General features: G+C 49.4%; 1 protein-coding gene across 1 annotated transcript in view; it reads right to left on the bottom strand.

Moving 5' to 3' along the window:
• The window catches only part of ARK2C (arkadia (RNF111) C-terminal like ring finger ubiquitin ligase 2C), a 108169-nt gene that overhangs the window by 18707 nt on the left and 64743 nt on the right, over positions 1–24719 (bottom strand). Inside the window, exon 2 of the mRNA XM_081263357.1 lies at positions 1562–1877. Coding sequence (XP_081119483.1) covers positions 1562–1877 — 316 coding nt within the window. The remainder of the gene's footprint in view (positions 1–1561; positions 1878–24719) is intronic.

The raw sequence follows: 24719 nt of genomic DNA, 5'->3' as shown, positions 1-24719 counted from the left end.
CCAGCCCAGCTCCCAGGAGCTCTAAGTGACCCGGCCAACCTGAGGATGCCCCACTCCTCCAACCACCCACTGAGCCTACAGCCCACAGGGCAGTGGGCTCCACCTTCTCCTCAACCTCTGAGGAAGCTTCCCAGAGGCTCAGGAGTTGGTGACTCTGACATTCCAGCTGTCTCTAGGCTGCCCACTAAATTGACATCTCTCTCTAGGTGTGTCTGCAGTAGACCACCTGGCCCCCCTCAAACTGTCACCTCCTCAGCCTTTTCTGTTGCTCCTGCTCTGTCCCTAATGGACCATCTTCAAACATACAGAACCCTCTCCTGTTAGCCGTCTCCTCCTCTCCTCTGTTCCCACCATGTTCTTCTTCTCTTCTTCCTTCTCCATACTCTTCCAGTGTTCACGGCCCAGATCAAAGCCTGCCTCCACCAGGAAGGCTTTCCAGAACACCCCAGATCATGGTGACCTCTCCTTCCTGACCCCTTCAACGCTTACCTGTTGTCCCAGGCACCCCAAACCCTCCAGCCGTGGAAGCTTAGGGCTTTAGCGATCACGCAGTCCTGTGGCTCTCAAAGTGCCCCAGCACCCTTGGGGGTCCCCGAACCCCTTCCAGTGGTTCGAGAGCTCAAAACAATGTTCCTAACAAGACTATAATGTTATTTGCCTTTTCATCCTTATTTTCTCACAGGTGAACACTGGGGTTTCCCAGAAACTTTGTGCATGTGTTTCTGCAAGATTTAGTGCTGAAATAAACACAAAGACACAACTGTTTTCTACTAAGCTGAACATTAAAGAGATTTTCAAATACATTTTTAAAAAAACTCATTCTTCTCACTAAATTTATATATAGTCATTTTTAATAAAAATACTTTATTGGTTTAACATAGTTAGTTGTTGTTTTTACATGAGTTCCTAAATAATTTTTAAATTTCTAAAATGGGAAGCATCAACATTCTAACCTACATAAACACAAGTTCTCTAAAGTCATTAATTTTTAAGAATGTAAAAACAGTTTGGAGAACCAAAAATTTGAGAACCATTATGGTAATCCAATTCTTTTTCTTAGCAATTTGAGGGTCAGAGAGGTGAGGTGATTTGCCCAGGTCCCCACAGCTACTTCAGACCCGTTTGATTGGTGTTGACTAAATTTCCTCTCCAGCTGTTTCATGGTATATAACTGGACTCTTTGACTAGACCATCGCTTTTGAAGGCAGAGCTGGAACCAACATCCTTTGGTATTCTTTATAGTTCTTGGGTGTTAGAATCGGTTGATCAGGAGACTTAGGGGTCCTCCCACATGGGCAAAAGGTCCACTGTGAGCATCATGGACTGCTAGTTACCCAACCCCCAACCCTGCACCTGAATGATGTGACAGGGACACATACTAGGGTCACAGTAGTGCCCACTGCCTGAAATGAATGTCACCAACTGAGGCAAAAGCTACCTCCTGCACCGTCTCCTGGTGACTATAGGCCCAGTTTGGCGGGAAGAAGCCAGTGTCCTTGCCTTTGGCCCTGCCCTCTCCCTACCCTTTTCACTGGCCCCGCCCCCTCTCCAGGTAGCCCACCTGGGGTGCGAGACGAGCCTGCGGTGCTGGGCTTCCAGGAGCTGCTGCTGCAGGAGGTATTGCTGGTGCAGGGCCTGAGGTAGGAAGGAGGGACCTGTGACGTCCTGGAACTGCAGGGTGGGCAGCGGGGTCAGCGACTGGTGGAGGGCGCCGCTGTGCTGGTGGGCCGGGGCCATGTGGGCGCTGAGGCCCGGCTGCGACTGCACGGGGTGGGCCAGCGGGAAGTCTGGGGCGAGCTGCTGTGGCTGCGGAGGGCCGAGATGAAAGTGGCGGCAGGAGGTAGCGTGAGGATGCTGAGACCTTTGAAAGGGGGCACCTGGGGAGGCAAAGACAGAGAAGTCAGAGGGTCAGAGAGGTGAGGCGACTTGCCCAACTCTAGGGGGTGGACGGACGCATGCTCCTGACTCCGCCTACACAGGAAAAGAACAGGATCAACACCCGGGCCAGCCTGGAGCTGGTGAAACTCAAGACCCTTAGAACACAGCAAGCCCATCGCCTTTATACAAAATGGTCATCTTTAATGCCACCAAGTACAGGCTCTGCATGTTGTGCTGGAGGGGGGAAGAATGTGTATTTAAATAAATAGGTGAGCATCCTACTTATAAATAACACACTTGTTAAAGGGTTTCTAAGATCCCTAGCTGCGGTTTGGCTTTCTGGAATTAGACTTTTCCCATGCAATCTCATTGGCTGAAGCTTTTTAAAATAGATGTCACATAGAAAAAAAATGTAGGGCAGCCTAGCCAAGCTCTGAACTTCACCAAAGCCTTGGCTAGCCAAGACCCAACCAAGAGGAAGTCCTAATTTCCACAGAGGAAGCAACCAGAAGCTGCTTTGCATGCAGTTTTAAAGAGGGAGGGGAACTCACAGAAAATAATTGCTTTATTTAAATAATTATCAATTTATTACAGCAATGTAATTTCTTTAAAGACAAACATAGCCAGGTATAAGCTGGGCTCAAGTGACATTTAATTTATTAGACTCTGGTACTTTTCTAAAGAAAATTACATTTGATGACAGGAAAGCCTTACAAATGCTCCACGAGCAGAAGTCTAGATCTGGGTATTGGAGGAGACCTTTAAATGAGGTAAAGATGTCGACCTGGTACTGAAGGAAGGTCAGCAGATTCAGTACATCCCTGCTCTTTCCCAAACCCCGCCAAGATAAGAGCCAAGAAATAAAGAAGAAGATAAACATACAAGGACAGAGATGCCAGGAGGGGTGGCATCAAGCAAGCAAGAGATGTCAATAGATTTTTTAAAGATGGAAATCAGGGTCTGGGGATGTGGCTCAAGCGGTAGCGCACTCGCCTGGCATGCGTGCGGCCCGGGTTCGATCCTCAGCACCACATACCAACAAAGATGTTGTGTCCGCCGAAAACTAAAAAAATAAATATTAAAATTCTCTCTCTCTCTCCCTCACTCTCTCTTAAAAAAAAAAAAAAAAAGATGGAAATCAGATGGAGGAATTAGCAGAACTGAGAAATCAGAAACCAAGCACCTACCAAAGAGGCAATCAACAAGAAGGGGACAAGGCTTGCCACATGAGGCTGGAGGGGTCAGGAATTGGAGGCAGTGACTACTTTGCAAGTCAAGCTAAGAAGAGGAAGACTAGTGATAAGTCTGTCAAAAGGGGCAGTTACGCAAGGGGCTCATACCCTTTCCCATGCAGGGCAGTGACTTCCCCTCCCAGAAAGTTCCCAGTACAGCACTGGGCAAAACAAGATTAAGTGAAAATCTATCCATGGAACTTTGAGACTCTCTATCTTCTTCTGCCCCTTGGTTCCAAAAACCCTGTCATGAGGTGTGTAGACCCACACATCCTGGACTGGACACTGGAGAATGTTTCTCTAAAGAAAACCAGTGGTCTCAGAATGCTCGACAGATAGTTCCAGTTGGAGGCACCTCAATAAAATGGTTGGATTTAAGATGAGGTTGTGGCTCGGAGGTGGAACACTCACTTAGCATGCATGAGGCACTGGGCTTGATCCTCGGCACCACATAAAGTAAAATAAAGATATTGTGTCCACCTATAACTAAAAAATAAGAATTTTTTTAAAAAAATATGACTGTGTTCCCAACTGGCCAATCTTTAATGAAGCCCATTAGTCAAAAAGTCCTTTGTCATACACAGGGCTTTTGGAGAGCTTTTAGGAAGCTCTTTGACATGATCAGACAGCCCAAGGTGACCAGTCTCAGGAAGATTACAAAGTATAAGGGAGGGATCATACCAAATTTAAAAAGAAGAAAAAGAACTCAGAGGAGCAGGAAAAAAAATGCAAGAACTAGAAGGAAAATAAATTTCAAAACATTGTAATTAATATCCTCTGAGAAATAAGATGTTGGATCCAGGAAGCTCTTTTAAAGGGAGCAATGAGAACACAAGAAAGAGAGCTCTTAGAAATTATAAATACAAGAGGTGAAAGGTGAAGTTTAACAGCAGGGATGGAGATGAAGTCGGGGACATTTCCCAGGAAGCAGAATGAGAAAAGGTTGGGCAGAAGACTCCCTGAACATTTCACTAGTAAGAGGGAAAGAACCTAAGAAACACTGAAGAGGAAATTATGAAAAGAATTACAAAAACAACTTCCCAGAACTGAAGGTCTGTGTTTCTAGATAGGAAAGACCCTCTGAGTGCCCAGCAAAAGGGATGAGGACCAGAATCTCAGACTGAGGCACCACATTGTGAAATGTTCAAACAGAACAAAGAGACAATCTTCTAGCACCTTCCAGAGAGAAATCAGAGAGATCCCATGCAAAAGATCAGAAATCAGAATAGCATGGGATTTTTCAAACAATACTAAAAGCTTAAAAACTACAGAGGAACTTGCCTCCTGAGGCGGGGAAAATGATCTTCAATCTAGAATTCTCTGTTCAGCCAAACCATTAATCAAAGTGGGAATAGAATAAAGCCATTTAAAAAAAATTAACCTTCTTATTATCCTTTCTCAAATATGTACTGACTCAAACCAAGAAATAAGAGCAATGAAATAGGGGGTTGCACCCCAAAGGTGGGGTATTCCCAAACTGTGCAGGGGCTCCTCATCAGGGTGAGTATCCCCAAATAGTATTCAGAGGAGAGGGGAATGAAAACAATAAGATTGCTAATAAATATGGTTACAAGAAAATAATATTTGAAGGAATTTTACATATTGATTGAGAATTTGTTAAGAATGTGTAAAAATAACAAAGCAACGGGTAATGATTACTTCCAGGAAAAGAAAGTTGCACATGAAAGTGCAATTATTCTGCACCACTTGGCTCAGCAGTTAACAATATTTATATATTAACAAATAAAACTGCTAGAACAGAAAAGGACACTTGTTCCATAATATGAAGAACATAGACAGTGTCAAACTGAAAAATTAACAAATTGCATCTAATCATTTATTTTGAAATTTATTTAGTAATTTATATATATCAGGAAGTAAATGCCTGAAGAAGGGTTGGAAGTGCTGAGCTGGAGGGAGTTTGACTGACAAACTCGGTCAGACAGAGTTTGACCAAGGGGAGGGCAGAGGTCAACAATAGTTGTTTTACTAAATGTGTCTTATATCGTGTAGTCAAGTTTGGAAATTATGTGCATGTCATTGATAGATGTAAAAAAAAAAAAGACCACCAGGTGTGTGGCACACACTGAATTCCCAGCAGCAGCTCAGGAGGCTGAGACAGGATGATTGTGGATTTAAAATCAGCCTCAGCATCTTAGTGAGGCCCTAAGCAACTTAGGAAGAGAACTTGTCTCTAAATAAAATATAAAAAAGGACTGGGGGGTGTGGCTCACATCCTGGATTCAATCCCTGGGTTAAAAAAAAAAACAAATAAACAACAAACAAAAAAACCCTATTTATTTCCTAAAATAAATGAAAAAGAAGAACTTTCTGCTTGACTCCAAGTGAGCCACAAGTGTCTAGAACCTTAATTTCCATAAGTATTCCAAATAAGGCCAGGACCCTTCTGCCTTTCAGATTGTGACTTTGATGAGTCCAGGCACTGGGTCCCCTGCCCCTCACTTCACCACCCAGCCCTGCTAATAGATTTATAGCTTGAGCCATGGTGGTCATAAAATTTTTGAGTAGTCACCTTTAAAAAATAAAAAGAGAAAGGTGAAGTTAATTTTTGTTACATTAACTCAATATATCCAAAATGTTATTTTAACATGTATTTGATATAAAAAAGTATTGAGATATTCTACGTTCTTTTTTTTTCCCATAAGCCTTTGAAGTCTGGTGTTATTTGTTCTTACAGCACATCTGTTGAGCCTAGCCACATTCCAATTGCCCAGTAGCCACTAGTGGTTAGTGGCTTCCATATGAGACAGTGTGGCTCTAAAGGACAAAAGCCAATCCCATAAGTGGAGCAAAGGACTTTAACCAAGTTTCTCCGCTGGCTTGCCCTCAGGTGGAGAGCCCCCAGTGCTCACTGGTGAGGTCCAGACCTGCCTAGCCTGGATTAAAGTTCCATCCTGCCGAAGACTCCACCAAGCCCTCCCCAGCCCCCTGTGTTGGTCAACTCAGAATTCCAGGCACTTGGGCTCATTCCCACTGAGGACCTTTGCTGGCATTTCACCAGTGCCTTCCCCAAATCTTTAAAGGTCTTGCACCACCTCTGCACTCTTCCCCAAATGCCTTCCTGCCCACCAGCCCCCAGGGACGCCCTCCTCCTCCCAGCTCTGTAGAAATCGCTGGGCACCTGGCAGTGGCAACCTTGAGCTGTCCCTCACAGTGACCGCCCCCACCAGCTGAGCTCACAGCCCTGGCTGTTTCTGGATCCCCAGTGCACCTGCTTGGTGCTGGTGCTCAGGAAATATCTGGGTATATGCCTGATTATTGGAGGGAGTGAGGGGACAACAGTGTCTCAAAGGGACTGAGGTGCTAAAGCTGGATGAAGACATATTAGTAATTGAATGGGAAAGAGAGGGACACGTAGGCCCCGGGCGAGTCTGGGTTTTAACTATGTATGGCAGGGATGGGTCAAGTGGGATGGTCAGCATCCCCCCTCTGGGGCCCTGGTGGAGCCTCTCCTGCTGCTAGGAGCAGCAGCAGCAGTCTCCCGCTCTCCCACAACCCTCCTGCAGGGGGAGCCTCCCTTGCCCCAGGGAGCCTGCAGGTTGCTGTGGAGGCCCACAGAGCAGAGGACCACTGGCCCAGCTTGAGGAGGTTTCTGCCTCCTGCAGCCTGGGCCCTCCAGTTGACACACTGGGAAGTGAGAGCAGATGCCCCTCAAAGTGGGCTGCAAAGGAAAAGTGAATAAATGTTGCTGTGTTCCATAATATTTCAGGCAATCTCTGCCTGCCAAGGTCCTTTGACTTCCTTTCTGGGACTCTGCACTCCTTGCCTGTCATCTCCACCCCCACCTCATCTCCATCCCTCAGCCTCATCATCCTGCTCAGAAGCAAATTGAAGCCAGGAGACCCACCCCCCCCATTCTGAGCCTCTGGACCCATGCTCAGCTCTATGTCACATAGACTGTGACAGTACTAGGTAGCAGCTGCTCTGTTAGGTCTTGAAGACCCAGGGAATGAAGCTCGGGAATACACAGGTCTGTGACAAACCAATGACCAGTGAGATCTAAACAGCAGCGACATCCCCACATGCCTCCCCCATTAGTAGACAACCTGCAGTTCTTCCCATTAGAGTCGCTCTTTCAGGTTAAAAAAATAATCTCCAGATGTCCCTGATTACATGATGCATTTATCATATTTCCCCAAGGCCAAAATGCCACCAATTGAAAGATCCATCATGAGCTAAATAATGCCTTCAGGGAGTGGGGAGAAAGAAGAGTTTCCCAGAAACAAGAAAAGAAAAAATAATAAAATAAATAAAAGCCCAACATTAAATAAACACATCAATTGTAAGACACGAAATTAGTTTCAGAAGAAAAAATAATGTGTCTTAGGATTCTGGAAATTGATGCCAATGATTAGTGCCTCCTGAGACATGGCTCGATCTGTAGCTTTCAGCAGGGGGCTGGGCTTGAGCAAGGCAGGTGCAGACCTGAAGGGGGAAGGCCTGGGGCTGGCCCTGCACAGCTGTGACCAGGGAAGCCCACAGGTGTGCAGCTCACCTGATGCCCACTGGTCCACCTGGGACACAAAACAGGTGCTTCACAAATGCTGGGAACCAGTGGCTGCTTCATGCCTTGTAGGCAAGGAGCCTAAACAGGCTGACAGCTAGAAAGGGCGGCTCTGGGTTTTAACTTCGCAGGGCAGGGATGGGTCAGGTGGGATGGGTTAGCATCAAACGACCCCGATGGGGAAGGGAAGGAGAAGGAAAGGCAGGGGACACAGGGCTCAGGGCTGGGGGAAAGGTGGTAGAGACAACAGTGAGGAGGTGCTGAGTCTAGAATGTTCTTTGACTGCCTGGGACACCCATGACACCCATCTGCTAAGGGACAGACTAGAGATCTGAATGCAGGTGTTGCCTGATGGCCGTGTCGAGAAGGTACCTGCAGAGCCCCGGGAGCTAGGAGGCTTGACAAGCAGAGGTGACAGCGCAGGGGGCTATGGTCTGAAAACCCCAACTGCCATGTTGTCATATTGTGTGTGTGGGGGGGACATTAGGAGATGATGAGCTCTCATGAAAGAGATTAGTTTTCTTATCAAAGAGCCCAGAGAGCCAGCTAGCCCCTTCTACCCTGTGGGGAAAGAGCTGGAAGGTGCTATCTGTGAAGAAGGTGGACTTCACCAGACACCTACCCTGCCGGGGCCTTGATCTTGGACTTCCAGATTTTGGACGTGTGAGTGATAAACATCTCTTGTTCAGTAGTTCTCTAGTCTGTGCCTTTTGTTATAGCAGCCTGAAAAGACTAGGACCGGCCTGCTTGTGAGTACACACACACACACACACACACACACACACACACACACCAGTATTCATCCTACTCTGTTTGAAAGTGACTCTTCATCCCCAAGACTCCATGACTCAGAGGCACCACTTTGATGCCCTCAGATGAAGACAGAGATGAAGACATGGCTGAAGGAGAGAACAGGTGGTATTAGAAGCACCACAAGGGCCCCTGATGCAGCCCTGCCTGCTGCCCACCCAGGCCTCCTGGAGACAATGGCCTTCTGCCTGCAGGTATCTAAAGCACAGACAGAGTTCTATCACAGGCTGGCCACCCGACCAGGACCAGACCCACCCCCTCCTCCGGACACAGAAGACCCTGGGAGGGGAGGATGGAAACCAGACCCTCCAGGGCCTCCAGGGAAGCCAGAGGCTTCCTCCTCCCCAGGCTGGTTCTCAGGGTGTCCAGTTTCCTGATGTGCCTCAGCTCATTGACCCAGTGCTACTCCATCTCAGCACTGGGGCAGAACAGGGCCATGGCAGAGTCGAGGGAGGGGAAGGGGCACTTGGGTTGTGTGGGAGCATAGGTCAGGGGTCTGGCTGCTGGGATGGCAGGGCTGAGCCTCATCTCTGGGACTCAGCGTTTAACCCTTTTTGAAAAAGCCAAGGAAACCATTTTTGCAAAGCAGCTGTCTGCCCACAAGAGGCCACGAGGAAGCTGTCGCCACAGAGAAGCTGTCCAAGCAAGAGAGGTGTCCGTGTCAAGGCTCCATCTGAGAGGCCGGGGGCACCTCCCCTCGCAGTCACAAGAGACCTCTCCGGGCCTTAGTTTTGCCAGCTTGTGGCCTGGGGTGATGCCTGGTTGGGTCCACCTGCTGGAGCCTCGCAGCCAGCAGGGCCCTCATGCTCTCCTCCTGTTCATGGAAGCCAAGCAGAAGCACAGGAAGACACCCACAGACTGTTGTGGCCACCCCACTGTCCCACAGCTGGACTGAGATGACTGTGAGAAGTGGGCAAAAAGCGGAGAGAGGCAGGGATGCTGTCAGCATGGCTGTCCCAGATTGCTACACAGCACTGTCACTGTTTCTGAGCATTCCATTTCCCACCCGAGCTTCGCCCCTGCTCCCCCACTTCCCTGCGTGTTCTTCCCTCTCATCTGTCCCAGAACCCCAGACTCCTTGCCTGCCTCTGGGCCCTTGATGACAATTCTCTGCCCCAGCACTGCCACCATTCCTCACAGACTGTCACATCCCGCTCACCCTCCACTCCCCAGGGTGATGGCAAGGCCCCTCAGAACCCTCAAGCTCTTCCCAAATGACAAAGCTCCCCTCTCCCGTTGACTTGTGGCATTTAGCTTATGATACTTGGCATCTTGGCTGTGTGCAAATTTTATGCTGTGTGCAAATTTTATCTCCAGTAATAAGCTGGGAAGTGAGTGGTTTCAGAGTAAATACCATGAGGCAAATGTCCTTTGTTCTTAGAAGGAGCTTGGGGATAAGAGAGTGGCGGGAGGTGGAGGGGGCCGTAATCGTAAAAGGGAGGAGGGGGGAGGTCCATTATCCTAGAGAATTTGAGGACTGAATTACCAGCTGAGAGGAAATATGATTCTTCATGACATCATCAGATACGCAAGGCAAATGTGACTCAGATCATGTGACCGTCATCCTACAGATGGAGACCTCGAGGCTTGGAAATGAGAGCTGTTTTGTCGCAGGGCTTTCCTGTAGTCCAGGCCTCCTGAGTCCCAGTACAATGTGACCCTGTGCCTTTCTTGTCACTGCCCCTCCTCCCTGGATATGATACTTAAATATTCATACATGTCTACACAAGTTCATCCCAGAAAGGAATCCACATGCCCAAGTGACCTCAGAATGGGAATGACATGTGGTAGCCCTGGTGGTCCCATGTCCCCTCCCCTTCTGCCTTCTCTCTAGGAAGCTCCCTAGGAATTAGCCTACTCCTGCCCAAGGGAATAACCTGGAAGTGGCAAAGCCCCAGCCGCTGGCTTCCATGGGGAACAGTCTGGAATCTCTCTGTGAAGGGCTGAGCAGTGGCCATGGTGGTGAGGTTGCTTAGACACGGGCCAGTCCATCTTGGCCAAAATTCTCAGGTCCCCTCTGTAGCCTAAGAGGAAGGACAAGACCAAGAACAGGCAGGGGTGGGGGTGATGGGGGGAGGCTCTAGCAAGACAAATCCTACAGCACCTCTAACTGACCCAAATCCCTTGCACAGGGTCTAACTGATCAAAAGGATGGTGGAAACTTCTGGGACACTGAAACCAATTCAGGTCACCTGGTGCTAAGAGGGACATTGATGAACTGAACTCTGATGATGAAGAGTGTTCTGAGGGGATTCAAGTGGTCTGGCATGGGCAACAGTTGGAGATTTGGGTGCAAGCAGAGGAGGGGGCACTCAGCCAGGTCACAGCTACAGTCAAAGGTGTAAGATTAATAATTTTTTTTCTATCAAATTTAAACCTGTAATGCAACACACAAACATGTTTACTATAACTTAAACTTCACAATGTATAATGGAGCCATTTTTAAGTTAGGAAACCAAGTGGTCAGAATGTAGCCATTTTTAAATTCCCTAGCAGGTATCCTATCACAACGATAGCCTTTTCCCCATGCCCTCTGTAATTTTAAATTACTAATCACATAGATTGTAACCATGAACTTCTCCAAGGGGCTCTGATAGGGTTAAAAGCAGGCGAACTGCCCTCCCAGGGGTGCTTGCTTGCACGCTTCTTTTGGGGGGCACACCCTTCTGCAGAAGTACAGTTTTGCCTTGCTGACCCACTTCCAAGCACATGTTTGATTTCCTGCTGCACCTTGGTCATTCTAACAAAGGGACAAAGCTCTTTCTAATAGGCAGATTTGAGTCCATAAAAGGAAGACATTTTTCAGAAGGTGTCTGTCCCCCAGAGTTCCTCATCCTTGCAAATGCCCACACAGAGGCCAACTAACTGTCCCACAGAGGAGCATGAACACAAGCAAGTTAAAGGCCCTTCTAGACCCTCCATGAGACAAAGCAAACTCCCTGAAACATCTGCTCTCATTCTCTTCCCTTCATACAGGGTGGACTGATCATAGTTGAAGTTGCCAACTAGTCAGCACCCATCTGTGATGTCTGGGAGAAGGGAGGGAGGAGCTGGCGGCCAGGAAAGCAAGCCTGGGGTCCTTGGGGACCTGGCACCTGAGCCAGGGTGCAAGGAGGAGATGCAAGCCAGAGGCTGGTGTCCTAAGACAGGCTTCGCATTCTCCTCCACCGACCCACTGAGGAGTCTTCTCTTCCCTTCCCTTCGCAGGAAGCAGCTCAGAATTCTGTTTCTTAATCTCCAGAGCCCACACTGATTTCTGCAGCCTGGAAGACATTCAAACTGTGGCACTAGGGAATACATCCTTTGTGATTCATTCAGATGCAGAATGTTTGGGAATGTGCCACAGGGAAGAGGGGGAAGGGCAAATTGCAAGGAATCTGAATGGCAGGACTAGGAATCTGGGGTACATTTCATAAACTAATACTTGGTTATAAATCAGTCAAATCAGAAATGAAAATGAAAGTGGGCAGCTGCCCAGAATCCAAATGCCTAGGTCATTCTTCCTGGTTTCCTGGCCTCTTCCAGTTAACTCAGTTTAACCTCTTCTGTTCTGGTCTGATTAGCCCTAGAGGCCTATTCCCTGTCTCATCCCCTCAGGCTGCCAGATGTTGCTTTTCTTACTGTTCAAATGTGTTCCCTCTCCAATGGAGGACACCTGGGGCCTAGATAGGAAGTGATAGCCCAAAGGGGTCCTTAACACCCCACAGCAACTTGGAGATGCTTCCCCAGGGCCAGTCTTTGATCTCCGATGAGAAGCTCAGCTTTTTCCAAGGAACACAATTCTGGTTTTGAAAACACTAAAGGGAGGATATTTTGCATCCTTAAGAAGCCTACTTATCTATGGTTTTGAGACAATTAAATAGCAAACTCCTAGCCAGAAGCGAGGCCTGGTATATGGGTCAGTGGCCCCAAGGTCCAGGAGTAAGGGGAGGAAGCGTAGGAGGAGTAATTGTTCAGAGACAGAGTGCAACCAGAAGAGAAGCTCTGTGGGTAATGGAACAAGTCTTCAGGGCTGCCCATCTTAGAAGATGCCTTTCTCCATCTAAGCCAACAAGGCCTCTGCAAAACTTCTTACCGCAGATGTCACGGGGCATTTTGTGGACAGCATCTACAGTCAGAAGATGGTGCACTCTGTGAGGGCAGGACTTTGGATGTTGATACTGGATACTGGATGTTGATATGGATGCAGGATTTACTGAATGAATGGATGGATGTCAATGAATGCCTGAACATACCACCGGTAGCAGCGTCTTGCTAAAATGTTTGGTAGGATGCAGGCGGCTGCCTCCCCGTCCTGGAGGCCCTCATGGATTTGCACAGCTGGAGAGGAGCAAAGGCAGTTCAAGCAGTCTTGAAAAACTGCAGATAGAAAGATTGAGGACTCTGTGCTGAGTACAGGGGCCTGTTGCAAATCCAGTGTGGAGTGCATGAGCCGTCAGTGTGGATCACACAAAACTAACCCGAGACACAATTTCAGACCCAGAACAGCAGCCCTCCTGCTGCCACTCATGGCCAAGAGCAGAAGGCCTGCACTGGGCCACACTGGGCAGCTTTGTAAACCATGTGCCCACCCTCTTAGATCAAGAATTCAGATATTCCTCTATCATTGCATTCTTGATAGAAACCCAAATAAATTTTTAAAACCCTCAAGCCTCAACAATTTTCAGGAAGTCCTGGGTGGCTCCTGGGCCCACCTCACAAGATCATTGCCTGGTGTCCAGAATGGTGGAGAAAGTTCAGATTGCAGTTTCCACTGGGCCCTTCCCGTGGAGGCTACAGGGCACACATTACAGGCACACTGGCCCAGTGCTGGGGACACTATGGAGAGAACAGGAGGTTACCTCTTTCCTGGACCTCCACTGCTCCCAGGAGAATTCTGATGACATGCTCCCTGCACTCCTTTGCTCTGGCCCTGGGACTCCGCACTCATAAGTGCAGTGATGCAGAAGAGTGGAGGAGGGGAATTGGGATGGTGGCTTTTCTCAGGAGCAGATACATTTTAAGGAGATGGGTGTTAGGAAGTTCTAATAGCAGGATTTCAGACTGTAGCCTGCGCTGAGCAGCTTGGGAGCGCTTGACCTCTCCGTGCCTCTGAAGCCAGACCTCATCAGCAGCTGGGTCTCTGCTTGCTTTCAGAGGGAGCTGGATTCACAGGCAGGACAGCTCCTGGGCACCTACCCCATCCAGCCCGTGTGTGTGTGTGTGTGTGTGTGTGTGTGTGTGTACAGAGAAGGATATGAGGGAGGATGTGGGTGGAGAGAGAGAAGGTTGTAAAAGAGAACAGGTAGAAGATAGAAAAGAAAGAGGAGAGAGGCAGAGGATGCCTAGGAGAAGCAGGGCCCATCTCAGATCACCTCAAAAGACCCCATCAATCCCTTGGCTGCCCTGGTGTGGCCTGTGATTGTCCCTGTCCAGGCAGGCATGGTCCCGTGGTGCCCTTTCTCCCTCTGCTCATCACTTGGAATCCTATGGAGTTATTCCAGGCCAGCGTCCCCTCCACCAGGTCATGCCAACAGGACCAAGAGGCCTCTCAGGCCAATACTGTGCCCACTCCTGTGGAGGAGAGCCCTGGGCAAGCCCTCAGGGGAGCGAATGGGTCACATGGCCCCCTGCCTCTGCATTTCCACTTTCTGATCTGCAAAATGAGCAAGTGGCATCTCACTCTCTCAGGTGGCAGGGTGAATAGAATGAAGCATCACCTGTGAAAGTGACTCCCAAAGACCCATCTCTCTTCCACTAGGCTGCCCAGGCTGGCTCCAGACAAGCCGCTCAGGGCCTTCCCGAACTGGAGACACTCCAGAATGCTGAGAGCACCTGCTCCTCCTCAATCCTTGCTCTTCCTCTTCCAAGCCCCAGCATGATTTGGTGTGAAACAGCAGGCAGGGGAGAGGAGCCAGGCCACCCATCATCAGGCCACCCAAAGGAACCTGCCAACAGAAGCACCTGGCTGGCACCCTACTTTTAGGACCAACTCCGCAACATTGGGGAGGAGGATACAGCATTCCCACCAGAGCCAACCCCCTGCAGGAGAGAGTCTCTCGCTCCTCTCCCTTCTTCACAGCACACATGTGCAGAAGAGGGTGACAGATCAAATCCCTGCTGTCGGAGAGGATGAGCTTGCAAGACTTTCTGTCTGTTCAGAGAAAACGGAAAACATGGAGAAGCCGAAGAAAGTGGCAAGGCTCTGCGAGATAAACCACACCTAACCCCACCCCGGCTCTGCCCCAGCAGTCTGAGGAGCACAGCCAGACGCCTGCTCTTTCTGGGTCTCACACTCTCCTGCCACATCATTGCATTTGATTCAGAACCTGACTATTCATTCACCAAAGATTGATGGTTTGCCTACTGTGTGCCAGCTATTGTCCCAGGGGCATGGAGGTAGCCTTGAATAAAAGAGTCAAAACCCCTGGCCCCTGTGGAGCTGTGGTCCAGTTCTGCACTGCACAGGGTGCAAAATGAGCAAGTGTGAAATGTAGCGGGTCCAAACTGATGAGCATCAGACTTCAAACACTTAGTACAAAATATGTTTAATCAAAAACTTAAAATTTAAAATTAATTGCATGTTGAAATTAAAATATTTGTAATAATGTATATTGTAAAATAAATTTCACCTGCTTCTTTTTGCTTTTTAAAATGTAGGCTGCTAGAAAATTTTTAATCACATATGTCTTACATAGTACTTCTATTGGATTATATAGCAATAAGTAGATATATAAGAACACATGTCATTTATTGATGATGGTGAGAGAAAATGGAAGTGGAGAAGGATGAGGTGGGGAAGTGATTCCATTTTAAATAAGATGGCCAGGAGAACCTTCACTGAGAAGGTGACTTTTGCATAAAAAGCTAAAGGAGGTAGCTTTATGAACTGCAAATGCACAGGCCCTGTGGTGAGAGCAAGCCTGGCATTTTGAGAAACCCTAATGGGTTTGTGTGATAGGAGGTTAGTGAGATGGATCTTGGTGAGGGGGGGACAGATCATGCAAGATCTTGCTGGTCATCATAGGTGTTGGCTCTTACTCTGAGTAAGAAAAGGAGCAGAAAACTGATAGGTTTGACTCTCTTTTGTTGTTGTGTTTAGAATAGGCTGCAGAGGACAAAGGAAAGAAAGTACAACCAGGAAAGGGAGGACGGTTTCTTAGGGCGTTAAGGCTGAGGGAAGGGAAAGGAATGGTTACATGCAAAATATATTTCATTTCAAGGATCACGGTGACCAAATTTGCTCCTGGTTTGGATAGGGAACATGAGAGAGGACAAGATCTTGATCTTTTATCCTGAGCAACTACAAGAAGAGTATAGTTGATAGTTTGCAAAATTGAGCACCCCCAAAGCGCTCATCTACCGCAGCTCCTCCCACCAAGAGGCGGAGTCTAGGTCCCCACCTCTGGAATCTGGGTTTGGCCATGTGACTGACTTTGGCCAATAAAATGTAACAGAAGTGACATCATGCATGCCAGTTCTGAGTGTAGGCCTCCAGAGACCCCACTGTTACCATTCTCTTCCCCCAGTCCCCATTCTCTCTCCCAGTCCCCTGCCACCATAAGCACAAGCCCGGGCTAACCTGCTGGAGGATGAGAGGCCTGAGAAGCAGAGAGGGACTGTCTCAGCTACCCGAGCAGCTGACCACAGAAATACAGTGAACCTAGATGAGACCAAAAGGGCATCCCAGCTAAACCTAACCCAACTGACCACCCACAGAACTGTGAGCTGGGGTAAATGGTGGTGGTTTCAGGGCCACGTTTTGGAGTAGTAGTTGTATAGAAAAATCTAGCTGTTACAGATGGCACTGCTTGCTGTTCAGTGCAGTGGGGACTCAATTTTGAGTTATACTCTGATTGATTTGCATGTGAGTGTAAATGCTTAGAGAAAGAACCTCTTTTCTCTCCCAGTGACACCCAGTGCACCCTCAGGATGTGGCTGGATAGAATCTGGGTGCTCAGTAACCGCTAGATGGACAGATAGTGGGTGGATGGATAGATTAAGTGGATGGTTTATTAATTGCCACCCAATTCACCAGCCAGGTCCCTGTGTCGCCCTCTCCTGACAAAGCCAGAAGAGCTTTAACTGCCCCCCCCCCCACTGTCCCTTAAGAGTTCGCAGGTGCATGAACCTTGATTTCCTAGATCTTTCACCAGCGATAGCAACAGAGAATGGAAACTCACAGACCTGCGTATTTCCTTGAAAACGTGAAGCCGTGATTTTTAGCTTGGATTTTGACCTCCCACACCCAGCCTTTTCCCAGATGTGCTGGCAGACAGACAAATCAATTGTTTTGAGTTGTTCTTCCTCTCCACCCCCATGACATGTTAATGAGCAGTGAAGACGCCAGCCGCCGAGTCAGCAAGGCTGAGGACCGGCCCCAGCGCGGGCAGCCAGCTGGTGCAGCGCTGGCTGTCCTAACCCTGCCATCCCGAGCTGGCTTCCGTTTCCCCTGTTTCCGGCTTCCCTGCCCAGCTGTCCCCTGATCCTGGTGCGCTGGCTTCCTTGTGAGCTCTGCTTTGGGCCCTCTGTCATGGCCTCAGTAATGGCAGTGGATCACTTCACCTCTCACAGAGCTTTCCCCAAACTCTGCCCCAAGACCACTCTGTGCAGTGAATTGTGAAGAATATCCGCAAGTTAGAGATGGAGAAACTGAGGCCCAGAAGGTTAGAAAGACCTGTCCAATATCACATGGTCCAGGTTGGGGATTCGAAGCCTGTGTTTCTGGTTCTTGGCCTTCCTGTTGGCAGTGCCTACAGGATCCTGGTTTGCCAGTCCCTTCACTGTCAGCATCATCAAAACATGTTCTCAATAAAGGGACAAGTACGTTGGGAAGGGGCCCCGAGCCAGTCACCAGTGAGGCCATGGTCTGGGGTCTCACATGGCCCTTGTTTCAAGGGTGTCTGTCAATCTCCGGTCAAGGTCATTGGGCACTGGGAGAGATCTCCCCCAGGCCCTGGTGGCTGCTACCCACAAGGCAGATTTGGTTTCTGCTCCCTCACCTGCCCTATCTTCTGGGCTTTGTCTCCAGATGTCACTTAAAGCTAGTGAGATGCCCATGAGTTGAGAATAAAGGACTTGGGGTGTAGATGAAGCCTGATCTCACACGTCCTCCTGAGCTTAGGTATGGATCCACGTTTCCAATGTGCGGTGCTACGAAGATGCCTCCCGAGCCTGTCATGGCCTCTCATTCAGCATTTCCCAGTGACAGTCCCCTATGGGGGCCTAGGGAGACTCTGAAGACCAGGATTCCACTTGCTATGTTTGCCCTGCAGGGGTCTGAGAGCTGGATGTGTGTGTGCGCACGTGTGTGAGCTGTGTGAGTGTGCTTTGTGTGTACATTTGTATGTGCATATTGTGTAGTATATGTACATGCATGTGTGTTAGTGTAGAGCGTGTGTGTGTGTGTGTGTGTGTGTGTGTGTGTGTGTGAACATCAAGGGCAGCTGTGGTCTTGAGTATCCACCTGCCCCATGGCCTGCTGGGATTAGTCAGGCCTTCCTGTTGGCAGTGCCCACAGGACCCTGGTTTGCCAGGCCAATTATTATTTTTCTATTAAATAACTGTTGTCTGCCAACATAATAGAGCAGGAGGAAAGGATTTTTCCTGAAAGACACCATGGAATGTATTTGCTTGGAAAGTCAGGCAAGTGACATTTTCAAGTCCAGCCTTACATACTGTGTGACCTTAGGCAAATATATCTTAGCCTCTCTGAACCTCAGCTTCCAGATGTGCAAAGTACACATAAGAATGTTGCCTCCCAGACTGACATGGATTGGATGAGATGTGGTGGGGGAGACAGTAAAGTGCTTTGACTATGATAGAGACTCACACCAATGAGGCCTGGTGTCACAGATACTGCCACAAACAAACACAGGAGCCAGAGAATGCTGTACTAGCTTGGATTAAGTTGTGGTTTAGGTCACAGTGTGTATACAGCAAAATTAATATGCAGATGATTCTAGAAGAATCCATGAGGCATGACCACAGAGCTTCCTCATGAGGAGAGAAGCTGGGCATCTGGGCTGCCTATCCTGTCTCTCATCTGTCCATCCATCATCCACCTGCCCTTCTGTCATCTCCTATCTGTCCATCCCTATCTATCATCATCTATTTATAAATCCTTTTGTGCTATATGAATTTTGTATCACATGTGTCTAGGATGTTTTTAAAATACACCAAGTATTTTTAAAGTAAAATAATTTTCAAAGAGAAAGCTCAGCAGAATGGGGAACGTGGTCTCTTCCACCACCCCCACCAGCCCTGGGTGCCCAGGGCTCCCACAGCCCCCTCCACACCTCTCCTGAACTGCATGCAGCTCTCCTCCCCCAGGTAAGAGAAAAGTGAACTGAGACTAAAGGAAAGCACACCACACTGTCACATGTCCCAGGTCACAGGGCCAACAATACAGAGTAAGTGGCTCTAGGATCTGCAGTAAAGGTCTCAGGACAGCAGTGCCAGGGAGTGTCCGACCCCACTAGGAACTGATGGGAAACTGAAGGAGGGCCACCACCACACATGAGTGTGGGCTCAGCATATGTGACAGTGGAGAGGAGGCTGGGGAGGGTCTTTCCAGGGCCCCAAGGAGGTCTCCACATGGTTCAGGTAGGGCTGGGCTTATGTGACACTCTTTATAAAACTTGAGACTTAGTCCCCTTGCCATGTGTCAGGGCAGCCTGGCTTACTGTAATTCCCCTTGAGAGAAAGAAGAGGTCCTGGCAGGTCCCCATCTTGCAATGTTTGAACCAAATAATTCTGAAAACTGAGTTCAAGTTCTATCACCCAAAGTAACAAACTTGAACAGAGTCCGGTCCCTGCACTGAGCAGGAGCTTGGAACATCCGCCATTTCTGAGATGGGCTGAGTCATGTGAGGTCAAAGCACCCCTCATTCTCTACGTCCAAAAGCCTCAGACCTCTGGAGGGTCTTGCTCAGGGAGTGGGGGACCTGCCAGTGAGCTTGGCCAAGGGCTCCCTGTGGGACCTCTGTGTCCTCTGTAACAGAATGCAGTGGCACCTAGCTGCAGGTGCACTGTCTGGATCATGGAATGCTGTCACTCTACGCTGGCTCTGAATGGCACCTCCACATTCTTGACAGCTCCTGCGTGAGGTGGTCGGTCTTTCTCCAAGAGTGGGAAGAGGTGGGCGAGTCAGGACCACTCAGAATGGCACTTCCTGTCTGCCCTGCATCCCCTGGGAGGGAGCGTCTCTGAGCTAGCTACTGGGGTGGGGGCTGGGGGAGAGGAAGAACTAATGAGGAGAGGCAGACAAACGGAGCAGGGAGCAGCTCGTCAGCAGCCTGACAGAACGTCAGCCTCTCTGGAGCCCTCTGTACCTCCCTGGGCAGCGTGCAAGATGGGTCTCAGCTCCCAGCAGGAAGTGTGACAGGAAGGTGGCTGCTCTCTGCTCTGTCTTCAGAGCTTGACAGGCAGCTGTGAGCTGCTACCAAGAGTCAAAGACAGCAGCAGGGACACATTTGCCTGCAGGCTTAGGGGTGAGCCTCTGGGGCTGTCAGGCGACCAAGAGACCAGGGCTGTGGGCTCGCCTGCAGCCAGTCGGGCAGCAAGCCCAAATCAGAATATGTCGCCTGACCCTGTGGCCCGGGGAGTCCACCCTTCCCCAAACCAGGGCATGTGGTCTTGACAGGATTCATGGGCAGCTGCCCAATTTGAGATCTGATTTTGAAAGATGGAGATGGGAGAACTTCCTCTTGGGCGGCGGGGGCTGTGTTTGATTCCCAGGACTCAGAGATGAGCCGGCCTCTCCCGCTGAGCCGAGCTCTGCACTTGGAGAGAGAGGGCGTTTAAAAATAGCCCCGCTTGACTTGAATACCTCTGCTCCCTGCCTGCTGCAAGTCAGATCCAATTACTCTGCTGACAAGAGGCTTTTAGCCCGGGAGCCTAGATCATGGAAGCCACACCAGGGAGCCCAGCCCCCAGTGCCCCAACCCCTCCTTTCCCTGCTAGGCTTCCAAGGATCCAGAAGAAAGGGACCAAGGGGATGTAAAGATCTCCTGCCCATGGCCCAGCTCCGGGCTGTAATTCCAGCAGGTCCAATGCCTTGACTCAATCTGATTTCCTTCATCTATCCCCTTGTGTTGGCATTAGGCAAGCAGTCCCAAGTAATGACCCAGGCCTGAGATGCCACCACAAGAGCCTCACTCCTTTACAATGTGAAGCCCTTCTCAAGGTCCCCACTAAGGTCAAGTGCCCCTCCTCTGGATGGGTTCCTGATCATAGAAAGGGACACAAAGCTAGCACAATAGAATGTCATCTCCATGAGGTAGGACCTCAGCTGTCCAGCTGCCTGCTAGCACTTAGTAGGAGTTTACCAAATGTGTACTGAAAGGACACTACACGTGGTAAAGAGGATGTGGCAGGAAAATACAAAGGGCTTCATGCAACACCCCCCTTGACTGTAAGGGTTAAAGACAGGCTGACTCGGAAGCACTTATCCTAGCCACCATGATGACGTGCCATGTCTCATCAACAGAGGCCAAGTACAAGGCCCCTAGGAAATCTGAATCTTTCCTTTCTGCAGCCAACGCCTCTGGACAGAAGCTATCATTCAGCAAACTCACCCAACCAAAGCCACTTGCTGGTGACCCTGTGAAACCAGCAAATGGCTAGAGATGAAGCTCCCTCCTCCCAGGGCTCACCCCGCTTCTCCATGGATCTGTCCTCTCCTTTCTACCTGGGATCCCTCCCTTCATTAAACCCTCAACATTATCAGATGCTCAGAGAACAGGAACTGTGAGAACTGTCATGGGGTGCCAGAGCCATCAGGCATGGATAACCCGCCCTGTTGTGACACTTACCACTTTCTGCTCTATGCTTTGTCACAAGAAGCCTTGTCTCAGCAGTACCCTGGGGTGGAGGCAGGGTCTTCGTCACCTGCCATCCACACAGAGCCAGTGTCTGGCACATGCTAGTGCCCAGGAGACATTAGATTCATGAAGGGGTGGGCTTCAAGTGCTACACCAGCAGGGCAGGGAGCCTGGGGTTACTTGTTGGCCACTTTCATGAGCCTGGGAAACTTGGGGACTGATGCACCACCATGTCAATGACAAGAGCAGGAGAGACAAGGTGCTCCCCCATTTGCGGATCTCTTTACACTTTCTTGTAACAAATGTCCACTTGTTCGCTGGTCATCGTAGTTTATGCTCCACTTTCTCTACATCCAGGAATGATCATTAGTGACAGATTTGAGTGTTTGAGGGCATGGCTTCAGGTCACAACCAAGATCTAGGCCCTGCCAGTGCCTTCCTGGGTGAAATTACCACCAGGTCTCAGGAGCCTCATGTCAGGTCAAAGCAGGGATCCTTTAGCTGAAATCCCTGGAAGAACCCTGCATGGCCAGTCTGCTCCTCAGTCTCACTGTTGAGGGGTCCTGTCCTTTACCATAACACACATGGATGGATGGCCTCCTCCGCCATCTCCTCCTCCTCCCCTGCCTGTGGGAGGCCATGTGTGTGTGCACAGAAGCTGGATGACAGTTGCAGGCACAAGTAAGACACTGATCACCTGGACCTGGATCTCTCTCTCTCTCTCCCTCCCTCCATCTCTCTCTGGAGGCAGCTGGAGAGCAGAATCGCAAGATTAGAGGCATAACAGAAGTCTGGTACAAGCAGAGGAGCAGGCAGCCAGGTCAGGCTAAGTTTTTGTAACCAGAAATAGGGGCCAAAGCAGGGCCCTAAAGTCGTGTAACTTCAGAGGTAAGATGCACTAAAGCCGCTCGTCTCCACCCACCACTCCTCACCACAAAGGAGAGCAGTGGAGCCCGCGGCTTCACGGAGGATCATAACTTGGTGTAAGTTCTACAGAGGGTGATTTGGCAATGGCACAGAAATCACCCAAGCACAGCCCTTGCTGACCAGGGACTTCACCGTGTATCCTAAAAACAAATTCATATAACACCATGAAGATACATGTAAAGAATGTGCACCAAGGCTGCTTAAGTGCAAAAAACAACTGAAAACAACCAAATGTCTGCTGACGTGAGAATGTGCATTCAGGGGCTACTGTGTAGTCACGAGAAGTAATGGTCATGACCTCCAGGATGCTTTGAAGTGAAGAAAGCAAGGGGCTTGGAGGGCCCTTCAAGAGCCTCTTACTCTGAATGCCCAGGTTATAAAGACTGCTTCAGACAGAATGAGGAACGAGCAGCAGAAAACCAACCCTCAGCTGCCCAGAGCAAGCTCAGCCCTAGGCCAGGGCTGCCTGATTCCTGGTACAGAGGTCCCTCTGTGGATCCAGTGTCCACCTTGCTCAGAAGTGGCCAGGGGTCCACAGCCTCTTAGCCTCCACCTCCCTAGGGCTGGCAACCCCAAGTCACCCTTTACCTACAGATGACAAACCTCAATGGAGCCTCTGATCCCCTGCCTTCCCTTTTTCTCAGAAGATCATGTCTATCAAACAGAACTTACTCATTCTCGGTCACGGTGTCTGCTCCTCAGGACAGCATGCTGTCCTGGTCATGGGTACTCACATCAGTGCTCCCCTTTATCCTCCTTAATCCTTAAGTAGAAAACATACCCACATACTATCCTTTCTTTTTTCTTTCTTTTTTTCCCCCATGCTAGTGATAGAACCCCAGCATCTATGAGCCACACCCGCTCCTGACCAGTCTTTCTTTTGTGCATCAATGTTCTTTTCCTCAGTCTTAAGGCTTTAGTCACACAATAATGGCTGACGCTTATATTGCTCACAGTGTACGCCAGGCACCATCTTGTTCTTCATATATATTAATTCACTTAATCCTTAGAACTCTGTGGTATTGCTATTGTTATTGTCCCTGCTTAATCAACAAGGAGACCGAGGCACAAAGAGGCCAAGGAACTTGGCAGGAACAGAGTCTCAGAAGAAAATGCCCTGTGCGCAGCTAGGCAGTGAATAGCGAGCTAAGACTTGGAGCAAAACCCACAGTTTGCAGAAAAGCCTGTGAAGTGACTCATGACACAGATAAACAGCACTGGCAAACCTTCACGTTCATCTCAGACTATCAGACTATCACGCTCTTTTGACATCAGCTCATTCACAGCCATCTGTTCCAAGATGAGACCACAGACAAACTGAATGCAACAGTAATTCCACTCATGCTAGAATGTTCTACAGAAATTTCTGGTTGGTCCAGCAATTCCTACCATCTACAAACTCTGACGAAGACAAGTAGAACTCCAGCCCTCAGACTCTGTTTTGTTACCAGGGATTGAACCCAGGAGTGCTTAACCATTGAGCCACATCCCCAGCACTTTTTATATTTTATTTAGAGATGGGGCCTTGCTGAGGCTGGCTTTGAACTCACAATCCTTCTGCCTCAGCCTCCTGAGCCGCTGAGATTACAGGCTTGAGTCACTGAGCCCAGCTAGTTCCCAAACTCTGTAAGTTCCTCTCCTTGAACATCCCCTTTGAGCTGCCCCACAGTTTCCCCCGGTGTGTGGTCTCCCTCAGAGCAAAGCCTAATACCTCACTCTGACTACTCCCAACAACCTCCGTCCATGGCCCGTATCAGACAGTTCTGGAATGTGAATCTCAGAAGTCCGGCTCTGTGCTGAGCATGTGACCTCTCTGGACTCTCTACTGCTTCCACACTGTCATCACAGGTGTTGCACCAAGCTGGCACCAGGCAGATGAGCCTGAGGCCTGCTCTGGCTCTGGGTGGGCAGTGGGTGGGGCCAGGAGATGGCAAGCAAGCTCTGCCACTAGGCAATGCCCTCACCGTCTTGGTGTTTCTGAAAGCAGACTTAGGACACCTCTTGCTCACACTCCCCTGAATGGCAGCCTCAGTCATAGCACCCCATCAGCTAAGGTCACACCTGTAGCCAACCTGCCAAACTGAGTGACTTCCCAGCTCCACATGTCCTGGAGCTTTCCCACCTCCAAATATCTCTCCAGCCTCTTTCCCTGGTCGGAAGTGCACCCTTCCCCTATCCATCTGGCCCAAACTGATTCAGACTTCAAAGCTCAGCCACATGCCCCCTCCCCAGGAGGGCTTCCCTGACAACCCCACCAGATCTTTGCCACCCAAATTCCTGCAGACACTGTCAATCTCTGCAATTCTAGAAAGTCCAGGGCCCCAGGCAGCCTTGTGACACTAGTAATGATGTAGCATCTGTGGTTTCACCCAACTCTTTGAACAGGTGGATCTTGTCACCCCAACCGAATAGAAGCTCCTTACAAGCAGAGTTACCTGATATGCCCCAAGGCTTCCAGCCCTGTGCCAGCCCCAGCAAGTCCTTCCCTGCTCTCAGTTTTTAGAACCCAGCTATGAATAAGAGCTGTGACTCATTTTTTTTCCC

The sequence above is a fragment of the Spermophilus citellus genome (genome assembly GCF_964194105.1).
Source record: "Spermophilus citellus genome assembly, chromosome: 12".
In the NCBI taxonomy this organism is placed as follows: domain Eukaryota; kingdom Metazoa; phylum Chordata; class Mammalia; order Rodentia; family Sciuridae; genus Spermophilus; species Spermophilus citellus.
The sequence above is the reverse complement of the archived record's forward strand: the minus strand, read 5'-3'. Positions and strand labels throughout refer to the sequence as shown.